General features: G+C 36.5%; 3 protein-coding genes across 3 annotated transcripts in view; 2 read left to right on the top strand and 1 right to left on the bottom strand.

The window, feature by feature from the left end:
- LOC138336322 (uncharacterized) overlaps window positions 1-16,750 on the top strand; it is a 68,757-nt gene that overhangs the window by 42,147 nt on the left and 9,860 nt on the right. The window contains exons 7-9 of the mRNA XM_069285760.1: window positions 10,117-10,173; window positions 12,297-12,369; window positions 13,010-13,150. Of these exons, the coding sequence (XP_069141861.1) occupies window positions 10,117-10,173; window positions 12,297-12,369; window positions 13,010-13,150 (271 nt within the window). The remainder of the gene's footprint in view (window positions 1-10,116; window positions 10,174-12,296; window positions 12,370-13,009; window positions 13,151-16,750) is intronic.
- Window positions 1,981-4,217, top strand: LOC138336324 (uncharacterized). The gene is made up of 2 exons (XM_069285763.1): window positions 1,981-2,087; window positions 3,128-4,217. The coding sequence occupies exon 2, from the start codon at window positions 3,154-3,156 to the stop codon at window positions 4,201-4,203; it is 1,050 nt and encodes a 349-aa protein (XP_069141864.1). The 5' UTR covers window positions 1,981-2,087; window positions 3,128-3,153; the 3' UTR covers window positions 4,204-4,217.
- On the bottom strand, window positions 2,081-5,462 carry LOC138336323 (uncharacterized). The gene is made up of 3 exons (XM_069285762.1): window positions 5,167-5,462; window positions 4,709-4,859; window positions 2,081-2,929 (listed from the first exon to the last, which is right to left on the bottom strand). The coding sequence occupies exons 1-3, from the start codon at window positions 5,445-5,447 to the stop codon at window positions 2,162-2,164; spliced, it is 1,200 nt and encodes a 399-aa protein (XP_069141863.1). The 5' UTR covers window positions 5,448-5,462; the 3' UTR covers window positions 2,081-2,161.

Below are 16,750 nucleotides of genomic sequence, written 5' to 3'. Positions count from 1 at the left end.
GCAGGAGGAAACGGGGCCCAATAGGGGTAATAGAGGTAAATCCTATAAATCGCTACTTGTCCTAGAGTTCTGCATGGATTGTAACCAAATTTGGCCAGAAACATCCTTGGGGGAAGGGGAACAGACCTTGTATAAATTTTGGCTCTGACCCCTCGGGGGCAGGAGGGGTGGGGCCCAATAGGGGTAATAGAGGTAAATCCTATAAATCGCTACTTGTCCTAGAGTTCTGCATGGATTGTAACCAAATTTGGCCAGAAACATCCTTGGGGGAAGGGGAACAGAACTTGTATAAATTTTGGCTCTGACCCCTCGGGGGCAGGAGGGGCGGGGCCCAATAGGGGTAATAGAGGGTAAATCCTATAAATCGCTACTTGTCCTAGAGTTCTGCATAGATTGTACCAAATTTGGCCACAAATATCCTTGGGGGAAGAGGAACAGAACTTGTATAGATTTTGGCTCTGACCCCCTGGGGGCAGGAGGGGCGGGGCCCAATAGGGGTAATAGAGGTAAATCGTATAAATTGCTACTTGTCCTAGAGTTCTGCATGGATTGTAACCAAATTTGGCCAGAAACATCCTTGGGGGAAGGGGAACAGAACTTGTATAAATTTTGGCATTGACTACCCGGGGGCAGGAAGGGGGGGGGCCCAATAGGGGAAATAGAGGTAAATCCTAAAAATTTCTACTTGTCTTAGAGTTCTGCATGGATTGTAACCAAATTTGGCCAGAAACATCCTTGGGGTTAACAGAATTCGTATAAATTTTGGCTTTGATCCCCCATGGAGGAGAAAGAGTGGGGCCCAATAGGGGAATTAGAGGTAAATATCCAAATTTCTTCAGAAAAGAAACAATGAACTTATATTCAGAACATTACTTGGCATTACAAACCAGGTGAGCGATACAGGCCCTCTGGGCCTCTTGTTTGTTGTAGGATCTAAAGGGTGATCGAGTATGTAGACATGAATGACCCTATAACATACTGTACATGTCAATATGTCATACATGTACAGTACATGTTCAATGTACTGATTATATAAATTAAGTCCCTTATTAAACTGAAAACATGGCAATTGTAAACTGTCATTCTATCTCATCTAACTATAGGTATGACGTGTTGAAAAGTACTATGATTTAAAAATTTGAATTATGAACTATTTTTAAAATTGTAGATAACTATCTATAACTATATATATCCCTTCATATCAAAATACTGATAATTTGCACCTGCCAAGTAATGTAAATAATTCATTATAACTGTAGTTTTTTGTTTTGCCATTAACAAACTTTTTTTTTTAAATTTGGTTGTGTTTGTATCACAGCATTTTGTTGGGGGAAATGGTCCCACTGAACAGTACCCAGATCCTCTACCAGCTGATGGAAGTAAGTGTACACCAAGCCGTCCACTTCCAAAGAAGCGATACCTTGATAACAGAGAAAATTGTCCACCGAAAAAAAATTGACACTGGTTCCATCCAACGAGAAAACAGAGAAGTAAGAAACAGGCCTTGCATAATTTATCATAGCTCTCACTGGTTGGTGGGCTTTTTAGGGTACTCTGGTTTCCTTTACCATTAGAATTTGCATGTTTGTATACGGCCTGTAATGTTATGATACCTATTAAACACATATCAATTCATCCTTCGATATTTTAGGGATAATACATTTACAAGGGTTTGTGTCTATAATCTTATATATGCTTTTTAAACATAGATAAGGAAAAGGACATTTATAAACCTCCCAACAATAAACATAAAACAACTCTTTAAGTATGTTGATTTTTATATTAGTAATTGAAATTGAATAAGTTGTGTTAGATTTTGTTAATTTGCAGTGGTTAGATACTGGCAATATCTTTACAGCTAGTCAAAACCCCATCAAAATTGATTTCAATACATGTACTAGTATATGGAACTTCTATTACACATGAATGTTATAATTATAAACATGACATTATTATCCAAATTGTCTTTTTCAGTAATGGTGCTCCTTTACTACTTGGGACTGATCATACTTATGCTGGAGTCAGACCTGTCACTGATTGTTCTTCATCATCAACAACAGAATGTTCAGTCCAAACAGATGAAAAATGTAAGTATGAGTTACATAAGTAAGATCAATATACACAATGCACCAGAATATCTCCTGTCAATAAGATTTCACCTTTACACCATGTACTGCTGTCCATGTTCCTTCATGAAAGTTGATAATTTGACAAGCATATTCTCCATATATGGTACATCTGGAAATATTCTTTCTACAAATAGACTTCTCTGTGTGAATACAACAAACTCACAAAAGTTACAGCCAGATATCATAAGTTGTCCTTGAACTTGAGCAAAGTACATATGATTCTTTTTCAAACTCATTGCTTGACCATTCCGCTCTAAACAAAAGCCATCGATTTCATCACATGCTCTGTCTATGTCCATATTCCTTGCTGAATAAGGGCATTTCACTTCCAGAATACCACATTCCCCATTGTCACAAACTTTTCCATCAGGCGATGCACCGAGAAAGTTAAAGTTGTTGTTGATAATAAATCCGCAGTCATGAATATGTCGTGAAGGAAAGGTCTCAAGATACTTTGCCTTGGCTTCTTTTTCATGCTTGGAGCCGTAATCTAGGGCAGGTGCAGATTTTGTTGTTCTGTTGAACACATCTTCCAAAAATGATGGTGTGGGCTTTGCTTTTCTGCTGATTACTCGGCCAAAGTTGGATGTAGTCAGTCTCACTTTTCTCTCATTAAGCCATGTATCAGATAGTGCTTGACTTCGTGTAGTTTTCTCTATATATTCTATATTTGCTTGCTCCATATGTCTGTTGAGAAATCTAAATACTTCCGGCAATACAACAGGTGATTGTCTGTGTACAGATGTATCACCACATCCAAAGGATACTGTCGGGGCAGGTGCTGCTTTCAAGTTCCGAGTCTGTAATATACAAAACATTGATATTAAAAAACTATTAAAGAAAATGTATAAGATCAAAAGTAGATATCTGTATTTTAAATTAAATAAAGGTTCCTGTAAATTACCAATACATGTACATTTGCATATCTGTATCAAGTTGGTAAAAACACAAACTGCTTGCCATAGAAATCCCTATAAAAGGCTTATTATTATTTACAGGGGTATCATCGTTAGAAGTGTTGACTATGACTGCAGAGATTGAGTCACTGAAAGCTAAAGTCAAGGAGCAGGAGAAAACCATATCTGATCTACAACAAGCCGGTGTCACCACTCAGCCTGCTTCCAGTAACAGCAAATGGTTTGGGGTACAGGCAGTATTAGATAACAACACCAATCACAAAAACCTGTTTAAGCACTACAATGGTATAACATACATAAGATTTGTAGCCTTGTTGTCCTTTTTGATTCCTGAAAACTTCAGTTTACAATTTGAGAAAGGGCGTAGTGACTTGAAGTCTTTGTCTAATGAAGACTCTTTGTTTTTGACTCTGACAAGATGTCGACATAGTTTTAGTTTAGCTGATCTTGCTATGAAATTTGGTATCAAACTCCAAACCGCTGGAGTTGTGTTCAATACCTGGATTGACCATATGTACTTTAAACTTGCACAGTTACCACTATGGCCTCACAGAGATACACTCATAAAAAACATGCCAAAGGATTTCAAGAAGGATTATCCTACAACCTTGATTATTATTGATGGAACTGAACTTTATACACAGTCTCCATGTGCGCTTGGACTACAAAGTCAGTTTTACAGTGATTATAAGGGTAATACAACACTGAAAGGTTTAATTGGCTGTGATGCTAGAGGAACACTATTATTTGTATCAGAATTATTTTCTGGGTCTGTATCAGACAAAGTCATCACTGAAGAAAGTGGATTTTATGAACTTTTGAAAAGTCTGAAAGTGCATGGATACATTCAGGATGGTGATTCCATTATGGCAGATAAAGGGTTCACGATAGGTGACGAATTGGCAAAGTTGAATTTAAAACTTAACATTCCCCCTTTTGTTCGTGGTGGAAAACAACTGACAAGTGGAGAACGGAAAGAAACTCAAAAAATTGCTAAACACAGGATTCACATAGAAAGACTAATAGCTAAGGTTAAGAAAAATAAAATTTTGAAAAATGAAATTCCAACATGTATGTTTACAAGAATTAACAAAATCTGGACTGTTTGTTGTCACCTCACACTGTTTGAAGACATTTTTGTCAAAGATAAAGAATAAACTAAACTGTCAGTGTGTGTGTTCTTTAGGGTAAGAATTTCACAATTGTTTGTGAAAGTTTTCACTTGATTTAGTGAGTTATTAAAGTATACAAGTATGGTAATTTATATTTGTTACAATTGGAAAAAAAATTGTCTTCATTCTCTTCAAACCTACAATACATATAGCCTTATAAGTACTTTAAGGCATTAAATTTGGATAAATGAGTATATAATACATATACACTGTATATTATAATATAGCATGTCCATTTGAAATTCTGATTTACAGCCTACATACAAAAACATTGTGTAAGATTACGTTTTATAGGTTTGATGATATATAATGCAAAAAGAATATGCATGAATCTTGTCAATACCAAACAGTACAGTGTATTGGTAATAAAAAAAATAATGACTTCAATTTTATTGGAAATCAGTATTATTTGAACATTTTTTTGAAATTGACAAAAAGTTCCTATTTTTCAATTACGAATTAATAGAACTATGTATTTCATGTGTTGTACCTGATAAGAAAGTGATGATCCGATCGGAACATTTCCAAATGGTGTTGAGGTTGATGGAATATTGGATCTGGATGATGACAGTATATACTGTAGAGGGCTGCCAGCAATGTCAGCAAGATTCTTAAGTTCATCTTCAGTTACATTTGGAATTCTGAAATATAGAATTCAAATACATGGAGCATTTTCATAAATATACAATAGCATATATGTTATCAGTCTTGCATTTAATTAAGGGTGAAGTGGCTGGTTAAGTCTGCCTCTGGGTTGCAAGTTCAAACTATTTGCTGGTTTTTGGTTTTTCTCTGGGTACTCTGGCTTTCCTTCACCATATAAACCCGACACATTCTTAAATGACAGGCTTTTAATACATTATACATGTAGGATGATAAATTGATCAAACCATACTGAATGTATTAGACTGTAGTGTAAATACTGATTGATGTTTTGTTTGAACTTACGGGTAGTTTTCATCCAGATGACAGATTATAGGTTTTCTCTTTCTACTCTCCAATGGACGTGCCACGACAACATGGTTGATAGGTACCGGCTTGATCTTTGGTCCTCTAGGTACATTCCATTGTTGGGGGACACTTGTACAACTCTGATGTTGAGGAACACTGGTGTAATTGTGTAGCTTCAATCCTTGGAGTGTTTTGAGTAGTCCAACAATGTGTGAACAAATGTCCATCCATCCTATAAAATTGACAATGAAATAAATTTTACCACTTTTAATTAACATACACTTCTGATTTATGATATTGAGGAAAGCTGTGTAGTAAAAAAATGATTTTCATAGACTACTGTCCATATATTTGTCCCATGAATCAAGTTTCCAAAATAGCCTTTGTCAATAATTGGCTGTACAGCTGTAGATACATCTAGGGGGTGGGGTGGGGTGGGATGGGCAACATGGATGTGAAGGAGAGAGAGGTGGACAGGAATAATAATCAATATTCTATTGGAAAGTGTCTTTCATTGGCCATTCAATTTGTTGGCATTGATGGTAATTTCATTCAGAAGCAAAACAAGTAATCGCATAGTCTAATTTACTTAATGACTTGTATTGAACTGCGATAAATTATTAAAACCCTGCTTATAATTATTACATCCAACATAATCCACATGTAAATGTATGTACTGTATTCCCATTTAAATATCTCCATTTTGTCTGAAAATCTACATGATATGAAGTAAATTAACTATAGATCTTCATAGTTATTTTCACTTTTCATTTTACCTGGACATTATGACATCCATTTCCTAAAAGTACCAGGTTATCAGTAATATACATATGTATGAGCAAGGCTAGGTATAATACATGTAGAGTTAATGCACTGAAATGGCTGAGTTTACTATATGTGTGTGTGTGTGTGTGTGTGTGTTGTTGTTGTTGTTGTTGTTGTTGTTGGTTTTTTGGGGTTTTTTTTATGAGTATATTACCCAGTCATTACCACTCATTAGTGTGTTATTACAGAAGTGATAGAAAACAAAAGCAATGTTGTCAGTGATCTGATTTTATTAAAAAATAATGAAACTTGAAATCATGTATGTGTGTGAGTGTGTGTATTTTGTATGATGTATTTAAGAAGCAATGAAATAATTTGTTCTTGAAATACTCTTTTATCAAATAATGAAATATCAAATAAAAAGTGGTGTCCTAAACATGTTGATTATGTGTTTGTGATCAATGGAAGTATTTCATAACTCCTGTCAAATAGTATAAGATAGTTATAATGAACCAAATTCTTCAGAGGGTCCCATGAATTTAATTTTATCTTAATCAGATTGTAGATTTATCACATTGTCATTTGTCCAGAGATCGATCAGCTGATCACTGTACGGATACTGCTGTAAATTGTGGTCAACTCGGTACTTTTTAATGGTCAATTCGGCAATAGACATATGTAATGCTACTTCTGAAACACAAATGCTTACCCAGCTATACAGCTACAATGCGATTCCGTCAGCTTTTCATCTTTTAAACTGATTTCTATGTGTAGGCGATGGGGCAGCTCCGACTTCCGCATCGATCGCCAGCATCTCGCATCTACTCGGACGGTGTCCTCGTTAACGATAGAGTTCACGGTAATGTCGTGTATGTAACCCTGAGTGTAATAGTTTAACCCCTTCTGTTGAGTTTTCTCAGATAAATCTGCGTGGTTAGGTAAATACGTCACTGAAATATTGGCTGGGATATTACGAAGTGAGTCGGTGTTTGCTTCAGCAGTCGCCATCTTTGTTATTAATGTGATGCGGAGCAACCGTTGCTAAGGGGGCGTGGCTTAACGGGAGATTCTCGGAACCATGAATTACAATTGCAGGTTGGTGAGCCGTTGACAGAGATGACTAATAAGGAACGGAAATTGACTCGGATAGGCCAACATTCGGAACTCCTCGGGTCTCCAAATCGGATTGAATCAGTTAAAGAATATTTCAATTATTTGTTCACCGGAAAACTATTTACTCCCTATGTTCCCATAAGAAAGTACACAGTTATTAAATTTTTGGACAGCGAAAGCTTCATTTTTTAGAAAAAATGTTGTATATTTTTATCCTTCGATACGAACAACACGCAGCATCGATAAATTGGCAGTGTTTGAGGTACAGGACCATGTTGATTCTGAAATCTGCTCTATAATATCAAAATACGCTTTCATATCATGTCTGAGGTTACATTCAAGGAGTTCCGAATGGGTAAGTCCTTTATCTACGCGCACTATTTCCTGTACACACTCATTAGGCCCCTTTTTACGCGGTAAGACACTCATCTATACGCAAGTCCCTTATCTTCTCGATAGGACCCTTAAAATACTCCTCTAAAAGACCTGCAGATTGTGGCGGGAATATGCACGCTAAACGTACGTTTATATCGTAAATCGCCTCCGTGTTGAACTATGCTATATAAGCATTATCTTGTCAGGAACGGTTGCCAGGTAATTTAAAACTAGGCTATTAGCAATGACGTAAGTATCACCATGATTTCGCTGTAGTCCAGATCGGTCGTTATGTCATGGCAGCAGGGTCTGTGCGTATAGTGTTGCTTTTGCTGTTATAATAACCTATAACGACTCTTTGAGGTGAAACTCGATACGTCATACTCGATCTGAAGTAGTTGGGATATAATCCGTCGGAAATTCGATAATTTGATATGTATACAGCTGTATATGACAGGGGAATTCCCTTTGACTGATAACTCGATCTTAATGACTGTAAATCTGACTATATGACTATCGCAAGAATAGACCTAGATATAACTGGATCTAATATATGGATGAAAACAATGTCCGGGAGAAATCTAAGCAGACGTCAGATGCATATAAAGTTACCAAAAATTACAAATCATTTAATCGAGTTTTACTGACAACTACCGAATGATCGAAAAAAAGCATTGTAGGTCTAAGTTTTATATAACATTAAAAATTATTTCGTCCTTCCGTACTTGAAATCTCTCTGTAAACTTCTTTCACGCAGCACTGCAGACTGAAATTTCCGAAATTCAAACAGACTCCTTCCAACCCCTTTCAACACATTTTATAACCATTTTTTCTTTCCAAACACTATTAGAGACGCAAACAATTTTCATGAGCACACTAGGAATAAACAAACTCTTCCATCTTTTCCCAAACACTATCTAAACGTTCAAATCTACATGGACACGTAAAAGGGAAAATCAATTATTGTAGACTAAGAATGGGCCTCAATGCTAGTGTACTCAACAAACATACATTTTTGTTATAAATGAATTCCAAACAAATATTATGAATTCTCAGAATGTTACCCTGAAGATGCACGAAAGTCATTTCTTTTTGTTATATAACATGTTCGACAACCTCTGTATGATATTTAATCACTTGTAAAAAGTTACAAATGTTAATCCTGCTTTTATTGTAAATCTTTTACCTGTCGTACATGTATGGATAGATGTAACAAAAAGCATCATTATTCGATCTCTTTGTGTTAGATTTTCCTTTAAAAGTAGCCCACTCGAATCAATGCTTCATTGTGCGATATCCACAGAATATCATATAGATCCCTGTATTTCACCTCAAGAGAAACACCAAGGTACGTAAGACATACGTGTACAGTATATGGAACTATGAGACCTAGAGCGTTGCGGTAAACATGGTTTTTCATATGTAAGGTCTTTAGCCTGATTTTTCACCACGAGAAATCTATAAAACTTTACAGAAATGTGATGACATATCGCATTAATACAAAACTATATACAATTCAACAATGAGCTATTCCGAAAGCGTTGTTTTATCACGGGAGTTTGTGTATTCCGATACATAATCCTGATCGGAACTCCCCGTAGAATTACTAATGCAGCTGACTGTCACAATGGCAAAGATATATTGTTTTCACTGGGTCACATCAGACAAGATATATTCGGCAATATACCCATCCTTCCTGTCAACAGACCGTGCCGAACGCTACCATTCCTCAGGAGCGATGTGTATCCAAATAAAGATTTGTCAAAGGAACCTTGTTGTAGTCGTTGATCTCAAACCTATTTATTGTGTATATAGACACAGCCAACCGACTCTGTGTAGAAGACAAAAAGTTCTTTTTTTTCTTTTGTCATTCAACTATAGAATAGAAGAAATTTGGTATTTAAAAATGGGGTATGTCTTTACGGGAATGCCATTGTCATTGCGTCTAAGATCTATTATTCATCATTGCAACAAAGCGATTTTCTAAGATTTTATTAGACGAATGGTGTCTTAAGGAGCAAACATGTTGACTGATAAATTAGAGAGTGTGTATGTTTGACACTTTTGGTCTTTGGTTGAGCATTGTCCCTGTGATATAGGCTCTGGTTTTTGTCCCATAGACACACCATAATCTATAAAAGTGGTAGTTTCCGCTCCTGCTTAGCGCTCACCATTAAGAAAGCTGGACGACTGGTTCGTCCGTTGTCATTTTAATGTGACAGGATAGGGTATGCTGCTTGGTGTCTTTGGCGGCATGCTTTAGTGATATAGCGCTATTCCACTATACAAAAAGGCACAACACGAATATACCGCAGTCTCCCAAAACACGCACCACACATAGACGTAACACACCACATACCCGTGAGGCCGTCCTTACATGACCCTGGCTGGTAATAGGACGTTAAATTAATCACACAAATAAACACACTATACGGATACGAATATGGGTTAACTTGGTGATAATCGTTTACATGCACACGCTTTCATAAAAAATAAGTGTTTTTTGTTGCCTTTATTTCATCTTGTATGAGTTCAACTTTAGTTTAAGTTTAAGAGGTGAAATGGCTAGAAATAATCCTGATATCTTCGACTTAACTTCAGTTTTGTGGTTTTTGTGTTGCTGTTCAAATGAATTAAATTTTTCAATTCAAATGAATTAAATTTTTCAATAACTTGATTAATCTTTTTTTACAGCCAGAGAATGTCGTCCTCTTCACACACGTTCCCAGTAACGATAACTACACCATTTGGGTGAGTATCATTTTTAACTTTGTCATCTCGTCTATAGCATTTCCTACAACATTGCACTGTACATATAAACGTTTCTTCCATCATTTACTGAGTTGTCACCGGTTTAAGTCCCGAGATTCTCGATTTTCCTGTAAACATTGACGTGCAACTTTGTCATCTCGTCTATAACATTTCCTACAACATTGCATTGTACATATAAACGTTTCTTCCATCATTTACTGAGTTGTCACCGGTTTAAGTCCCGAGATTCTCGATTTTCCTGTAAACATTGACGTGCAGTTGATGGAACCATGTTCATATCGCGGAGAACATGCTTCTTTTAAAGACTATTGACTCAAGTTCTGCATTTGTACATAGGAGGAAAGGAATCATCCTCTACCTTTGAAGGTGTTACGAAATCACAACGCGAGTGGTTATTCATGAACTTCCTACCTAAGTCTTGTAGATCCTATTAGTATTTGAAGTAGGCCATGGATGAATTGTTATAGTTTCAACAGAAATGGAAACAATTCATGTATCCCGTAATATCCGATAACGTCTGTGCGGGATTGGTATCACCAGTGGTGATGGAACACAATTCTTTGTAATCTTCCCGCTGAAATGATGTTTGCACGAGATATAATTTTTAAGGTCATTCCATAACTAATAGAAACAATAACTAGGCACAATTGTAATTAAGTATCACGTGGTACGTGAATTTGTCATATTGTAACGATGTATCCTCCCCCGATGATGATTACTGTTAACAGTATTACTTCTAATTTTTTCATCTCATTCAAAACACAGATAAAGGTCTGCATCGTATCCAGAATAAATTTACTGATATTTTGCATGTGTATTTATCAGTTATCTCATGTACTTTGACAGAAAATATGATTAAATGCTATTGAATAATTAACCTACACACGTTCGCGGAATCCCATTCTAGCACTTTTTGCGACAGACACTTTGAGCTTAAATGTTATTACGTAAACAGTCATTATTTATGTCATAGTATATAACTACACTAGCAACCTGCTAAAAATACATTTTTCGCCAAAATACTGCTATGGCGATTTCATTCGGAAATGGTTATATAGCTTGATTAAGACATGCAAAGTTATCAATAGCATATTTCTGTTTGGAATTAGGTTTTAAATGCAAGAAATATATAGTTCATATGAAAGTACTTTTGTTCGAGGGTTACGTGAGCTATTTTTTGTAAATATGAAATAATTTCCAACGTATAGCCCAAATATTTTCTTTTTTTCTCTAATTTGATAGTTTTCACAAATAGCCCACATTAGGCATCCTCTGATGTTAAAATACGTAGTAATATTACGGTACGTGAACAGTATATGGTGACTAACTCCTGTTATGCATAAAGGTTGATATGTAATTTGCTAAGCATGTCCAATGCGTATTGTGTGTATATAGTTTGTGATAATTATTGATAGGTCTTATTTGATAGACATACATGGTTTCAATCTTGGTTTATAATGTTAATCAATACCTGTCTAAACATGTAAAGGTTCATAAATAGGCATAACGAACAATGGAATTACATTACTTTCAAAGACATACGGAGATAAGTTCACAATGCTTCGCTATTAGAATCCATTGACCTCTATTATCGCCCGTAATTAGCTACACAGTCAATCTGTATCTATGCTCCTGATATAACCAGCTGACTGTACTAGTATTAAGATTTATGTTGCGTATAATAGCCAGTAATGTTACTTATTTCTGTCTTGATTGATCCCAGAAAACACGATATCGATCGCCGAATTATATCAAATTATCCTGGAGAGAGAATCCAAAGAAAATGGCGGATCAACAAAAGATCTGAATGCGTCAAGAACCATTCTAATTCTAAGATTACAGACCTAAATCATTAGCATTTTAGATATGAATATTAAATTTTGTGCAATAGCCTTATGGAAATAAAAATAATGACGTAGCGTAATAACTATATTGATTGCATGACCTTAAATAGAGGTACCTTAAAAAGCCTAGTAAAACAGATATATGCGAGATTTAGTGAAAAACATAATTCTGTCTGTGTATTTAACGATATGAATAATCTGTTTTAATGTTATTAGATTGATATCTGCTTACCAGGAAAGATGATTGATTTATTGCAGCTCCGACCTGTGGATGGTCGTGAACAATACATAGGAGACCACTTCTTGGAATCAAAGCCTTTCAATATACCAGGTGACGTAATTGATCTCACTATTTGTCTATGAATGTGGGCGCTTCACGTTTAACGTGGGCGTATTGGAATCAAGATTTTACTACATTTCTTATGATTATGTTTTCCTCTTTAATTCATTTTTTCGTATTTTCCATTGATTATATCTCTGAAAATTAATAACAAACGAAGCATTAGGTATATCAAAAACATGGACCACATGACAGTCACGAGTTTTATGGCGAGAAGACTATTAATCGATAGATTATGACGTGGACCTGGACTTCATTCCTAGATGTGTGGCGGTGTAAATAATTGATATAAAGGCAATAGTGCAGTAATAAAGTGAAACATACCATATTTCTTTCAAGCCCAACCGGAAGTAACAGAAGAAGACTAATATAGGCAATATACCTGTTGTCTTATTCTTTTGATAATATAATGTATATATATATTCTGTATATTTGTATGTTTGTATTGTTGTTAAAAAATGAAACACCTGAAACAGGCACGAATGCTATAATTAGTAACAGCTACCCAAGATCAATTTAATTTTGCAATATATAAGGGATAATTTGAGTGTGGGGTAGGGTAGTTTATACATGTTAAAACTATTAAATATGTTTTCATTCTCTTTGAACATTATATTATTGTCTCTTCCAGTGGTACCACAGAAGCGATTCGTGGTCACAACGGGAGAACCTATTCGCATGGATAAAAGCCATGTTGCAACTGTAATCGTTGTTCCGATTGTCATGTTGTTTACAGTCACCGGCACAGTTATCTTCTTCTGTCGTCGAAGGGGTAGGTATACAGGGACAGTATATAATGAGTATACAGGAGGGGGTATACAGGGGTTAGTATACAGGATAGGTATACAGGGACAGTATATAAGGAGTATACAGGAGGGGGTATACAGGGGTTAGTATACAGGGTAGGTATACAGGGACAGTATATAGGGAGTATACAGGGGTAGGTATACAGGGGTTAGTATACAGGATAGGTATACAGGGATAGTATATAGGGAGTATACAGGAAGGGTATACAGGGGTTAGTATACAGGGTAGGTATACAGGGACAGTATATAGGGAGTGTACAGGGGTAGGTATACAGGGGTTAGTATACAGGGGTAGGTATACAGGGACAGTATATAGGGAGTATAGAGGAGGGGGTATACAGGGGTTAGTATACAGGGGTAGGTATACAGGGACAGTATATAGGGAGTATACAGGAGGGGGTATACAGGGGTTAGTATACAGGGTAGGTATACAGGGACAGTATATAGGGAGTATACAGGAGGGATATACAGGGGTTAGTATACAGGGGTAGGTATACAGGGACAGTATATAGGGAGTATACAGGGGTAGGTATACAGGGGTTAGTATACAGGGGTAGGTATACAGGGACAGTATATAGGGAGTATACAGGAGGGGGTATACAGGGGTTAGTATACAGGGGTAGGTATACAGGGACAGTATATAAGGAGTATACAGGAGGGATATACAGGGGTTAGTATACAGGATAGGTATACAGGGACAGTATATAGGGAGTATACAGGGGTAGGTATACAGGGGTTAGTATACAGGATAGGTATACAGGGATAGTATATAGGGAGTATACAGGAAGGGTATACAGGGGTTAGTATACAGGGTAGGTATACAGGGACAGTATATAGGGAGTGTACAGGATTGGGTATACAGGGGTAGGTATACAGGGGTAGGTATACAGGGACAGTATATAGGGAGTATAGAGGAGGGGGTATACAGGGGTTAGTATACAGGGGTAGGTATACAGGGACAGTATAAAGGGGAGTATACAGGAGGGGGATATACAGGGGTTAGTATACAGGGGTAGGTATACAGGGACAGTATAAAGGGAGTATACAGGAAGGGGTATACAGGGGTTAGTATACAGGGGTACAATTGTAGGTATACAGGGACAGTATAAAGGGAGTATACAGGAGGGGTATACAGGGGTTAGTATACAGGGGTAGGTATACAGGGACAGTATATAGGGAGTATACAGGAGGGGGTATACAGGGGTTAGTATACAGGGGTAGGTATACAGGGACAATATAAAGGGAGTATACAGGAGGGGTATACAGGGGTTAGTATACAGGGTAGGTATACAGGGACAGTATATAGGGGTATACAGGAAGGGGTATACAGATGTAGGTACATGTATTACAGGGTAGGTATACAGGGTGTACTCAGGAGTATACAAGGGGTACAAAGAGGCAGGGTTTATAGGGAGTATACAGAAGAGGTATACAGGGGTAGGTATACAGGGACGGTATATAGGGAGTATACAGGAGGGGGTATAAAGGGGTTAATATACAGGGTAGGTATTCAGGGTAGGTATACAAGGAGTATACAAGGGTTGATATACAAGGATACACACGGATAGGTATACAAGGAGTATACAGGAGGGTGTATAAACGGGTAGGTATACAGGGTGTGTACAGGAGGGACTATACAGGGGCAGGTATACAGGGGGTACACAGGGACAGGTATATTGGGACAGGTATACAGGGGTATACACGGGTAGGTACATATATATGTGTATATAAGGTTGGACGGGGCAGGTGTAAATTCCATAAGTAATGAGACGTCATTAAACATATTTTATTATTAATATTTGCTAATATATTTTGTTTCATCAAAAAGTGTATATTGACTTACGTCTCCGCCCTCTCTAGGGGATTTACGGTACTTGTCTAGTTCTCTGATTACTGAAATTATAAAATGCTCTGACAACTGCTGAATCGATTTTCTGGTGACATTGCTACATGACAGATATAGGTTGGTTCAGAAGTTTAGAATTTCTGGAATTAAATGTGTTTCTTTTTGTTCAGGAATTAGATTGATTATATCAGAGATGTTAGACATTATGATTCGTCATAATGAAGATAATGGTTGGTTATCTAAGCTAGTAGATTCGTTTATCGTCAAACTTTTACGATGTATAATGAATACCACAAGTGACTTGATCCAAATAAGTGTAGTGTTAAACGCAGATACTGATTACAATAACCTTTTTCAAATCGGAGAGGACGCTGATAATAATAACTCTTCATGGTATTTTTATGCTGTCACAGTTGATACGAATACAAATGTGATGTTGCACAAACTGACATCTACAACACTAACATATTGATTAGCAGTCAACTTACATATTAAAGTTTTAGTACATTAATTACGTAGGTCTGTTGTACACATCTGGTATTTGATAATTCAAAATTTAGGCAACGATTGGTAATGTAAACATCGCAGGCAAAATATCTGTAGGTATTTGACCTGAAAAGAGCCGGACTTGAAATTAAATTGAAATGAAAATGAATTCAAACATTTGTTTGATATGATGATTCTATTCATTGGTTATCGTTTAGTTATCGTTGGACTATGTCCTCTGTTTCATTGTTATCCTTCAGTTATCGTTAGACTATGTCCTCTGTTTCATTGGTTATCGTTCAGTTATCGTTGGACTATATCCTCTGTTTCATTGTTATCCTTCAGTTATCGTTGGACTATATCCTCTGTTTCATTGTTATCCTTCAGTTATCGTTGGACTATATCCTCTGTTTCATTGTTATCGTTCAGTTATCGTTGGACTATGTCCTCTGTTTCATTGTTATCGTTCAGTTATCGTTAGACTATATCCTCTGTTTCATTGGTTATCGTTAAGTTATAGTTGGACTATATCCTCTGTTTCATTGTTATCGTCAGTTATCGTTGGACTATGTCCTCTGTTTCATTGTTATCGTTCAGTTATCGTTGGGACTATGTCCTCTGTTTCATTGTTATCGTTCAGTTATCGTTGGACTATATCCTCTGTTTCATTGTTATCGTTCAGTTATCGTTGGACTATATCCTCTGTTTCATTGGTTATCGTTCAGTTATCGTTGGACTATATCCTCTGTTTCATTGTTATCGTTCAGTTATCGTTAGGACTATATCCTCTGTTTCATTGTTATCGTTCAGTTATCGTTAGACTATATCCTCTGTTTCATTGTTATCGTTCAGTTATCGTTAGACTATATCCTCTGTTTCATTGTTATCGTTCAGTTATCGTTAGACTATATCCTCTGTTTCATTGTTATCGTTCAGTTATCGTTGGACTATATCCTCTGTTTCATTGTTATCGTTCAGTTATCGTTAGACTATATCCTCTGTTTCATTGTTATCGTTCAGTTATCGTTAGACTATATCCTCTGTTTCATTGTTATCGTTCAGTTATCGTTGGACTATATCCTCTGTTTCATTGTTATCGTTCAGTTATCGTTAGACTATATCCTCTGTTTCATTGTTATCGTTCAGTTATCGTTAGACTATATCCTCTGTTTCATTGTTATCGTTCAGTTATCGTTGGACTATATCCTCTGTTTCATTGTTATCGTTCAGTTAG

The sequence above is a fragment of the Argopecten irradians genome, chromosome 12 (assembly GCF_041381155.1).
Source record: "Argopecten irradians isolate NY chromosome 12, Ai_NY, whole genome shotgun sequence".
Lineage (NCBI taxonomy): Eukaryota > Metazoa > Mollusca > Bivalvia > Pectinida > Pectinidae > Argopecten > Argopecten irradians.
Note: the sequence above shows the minus strand (reverse complement) of the source record. Positions and strands in the feature narration are given on the sequence as shown.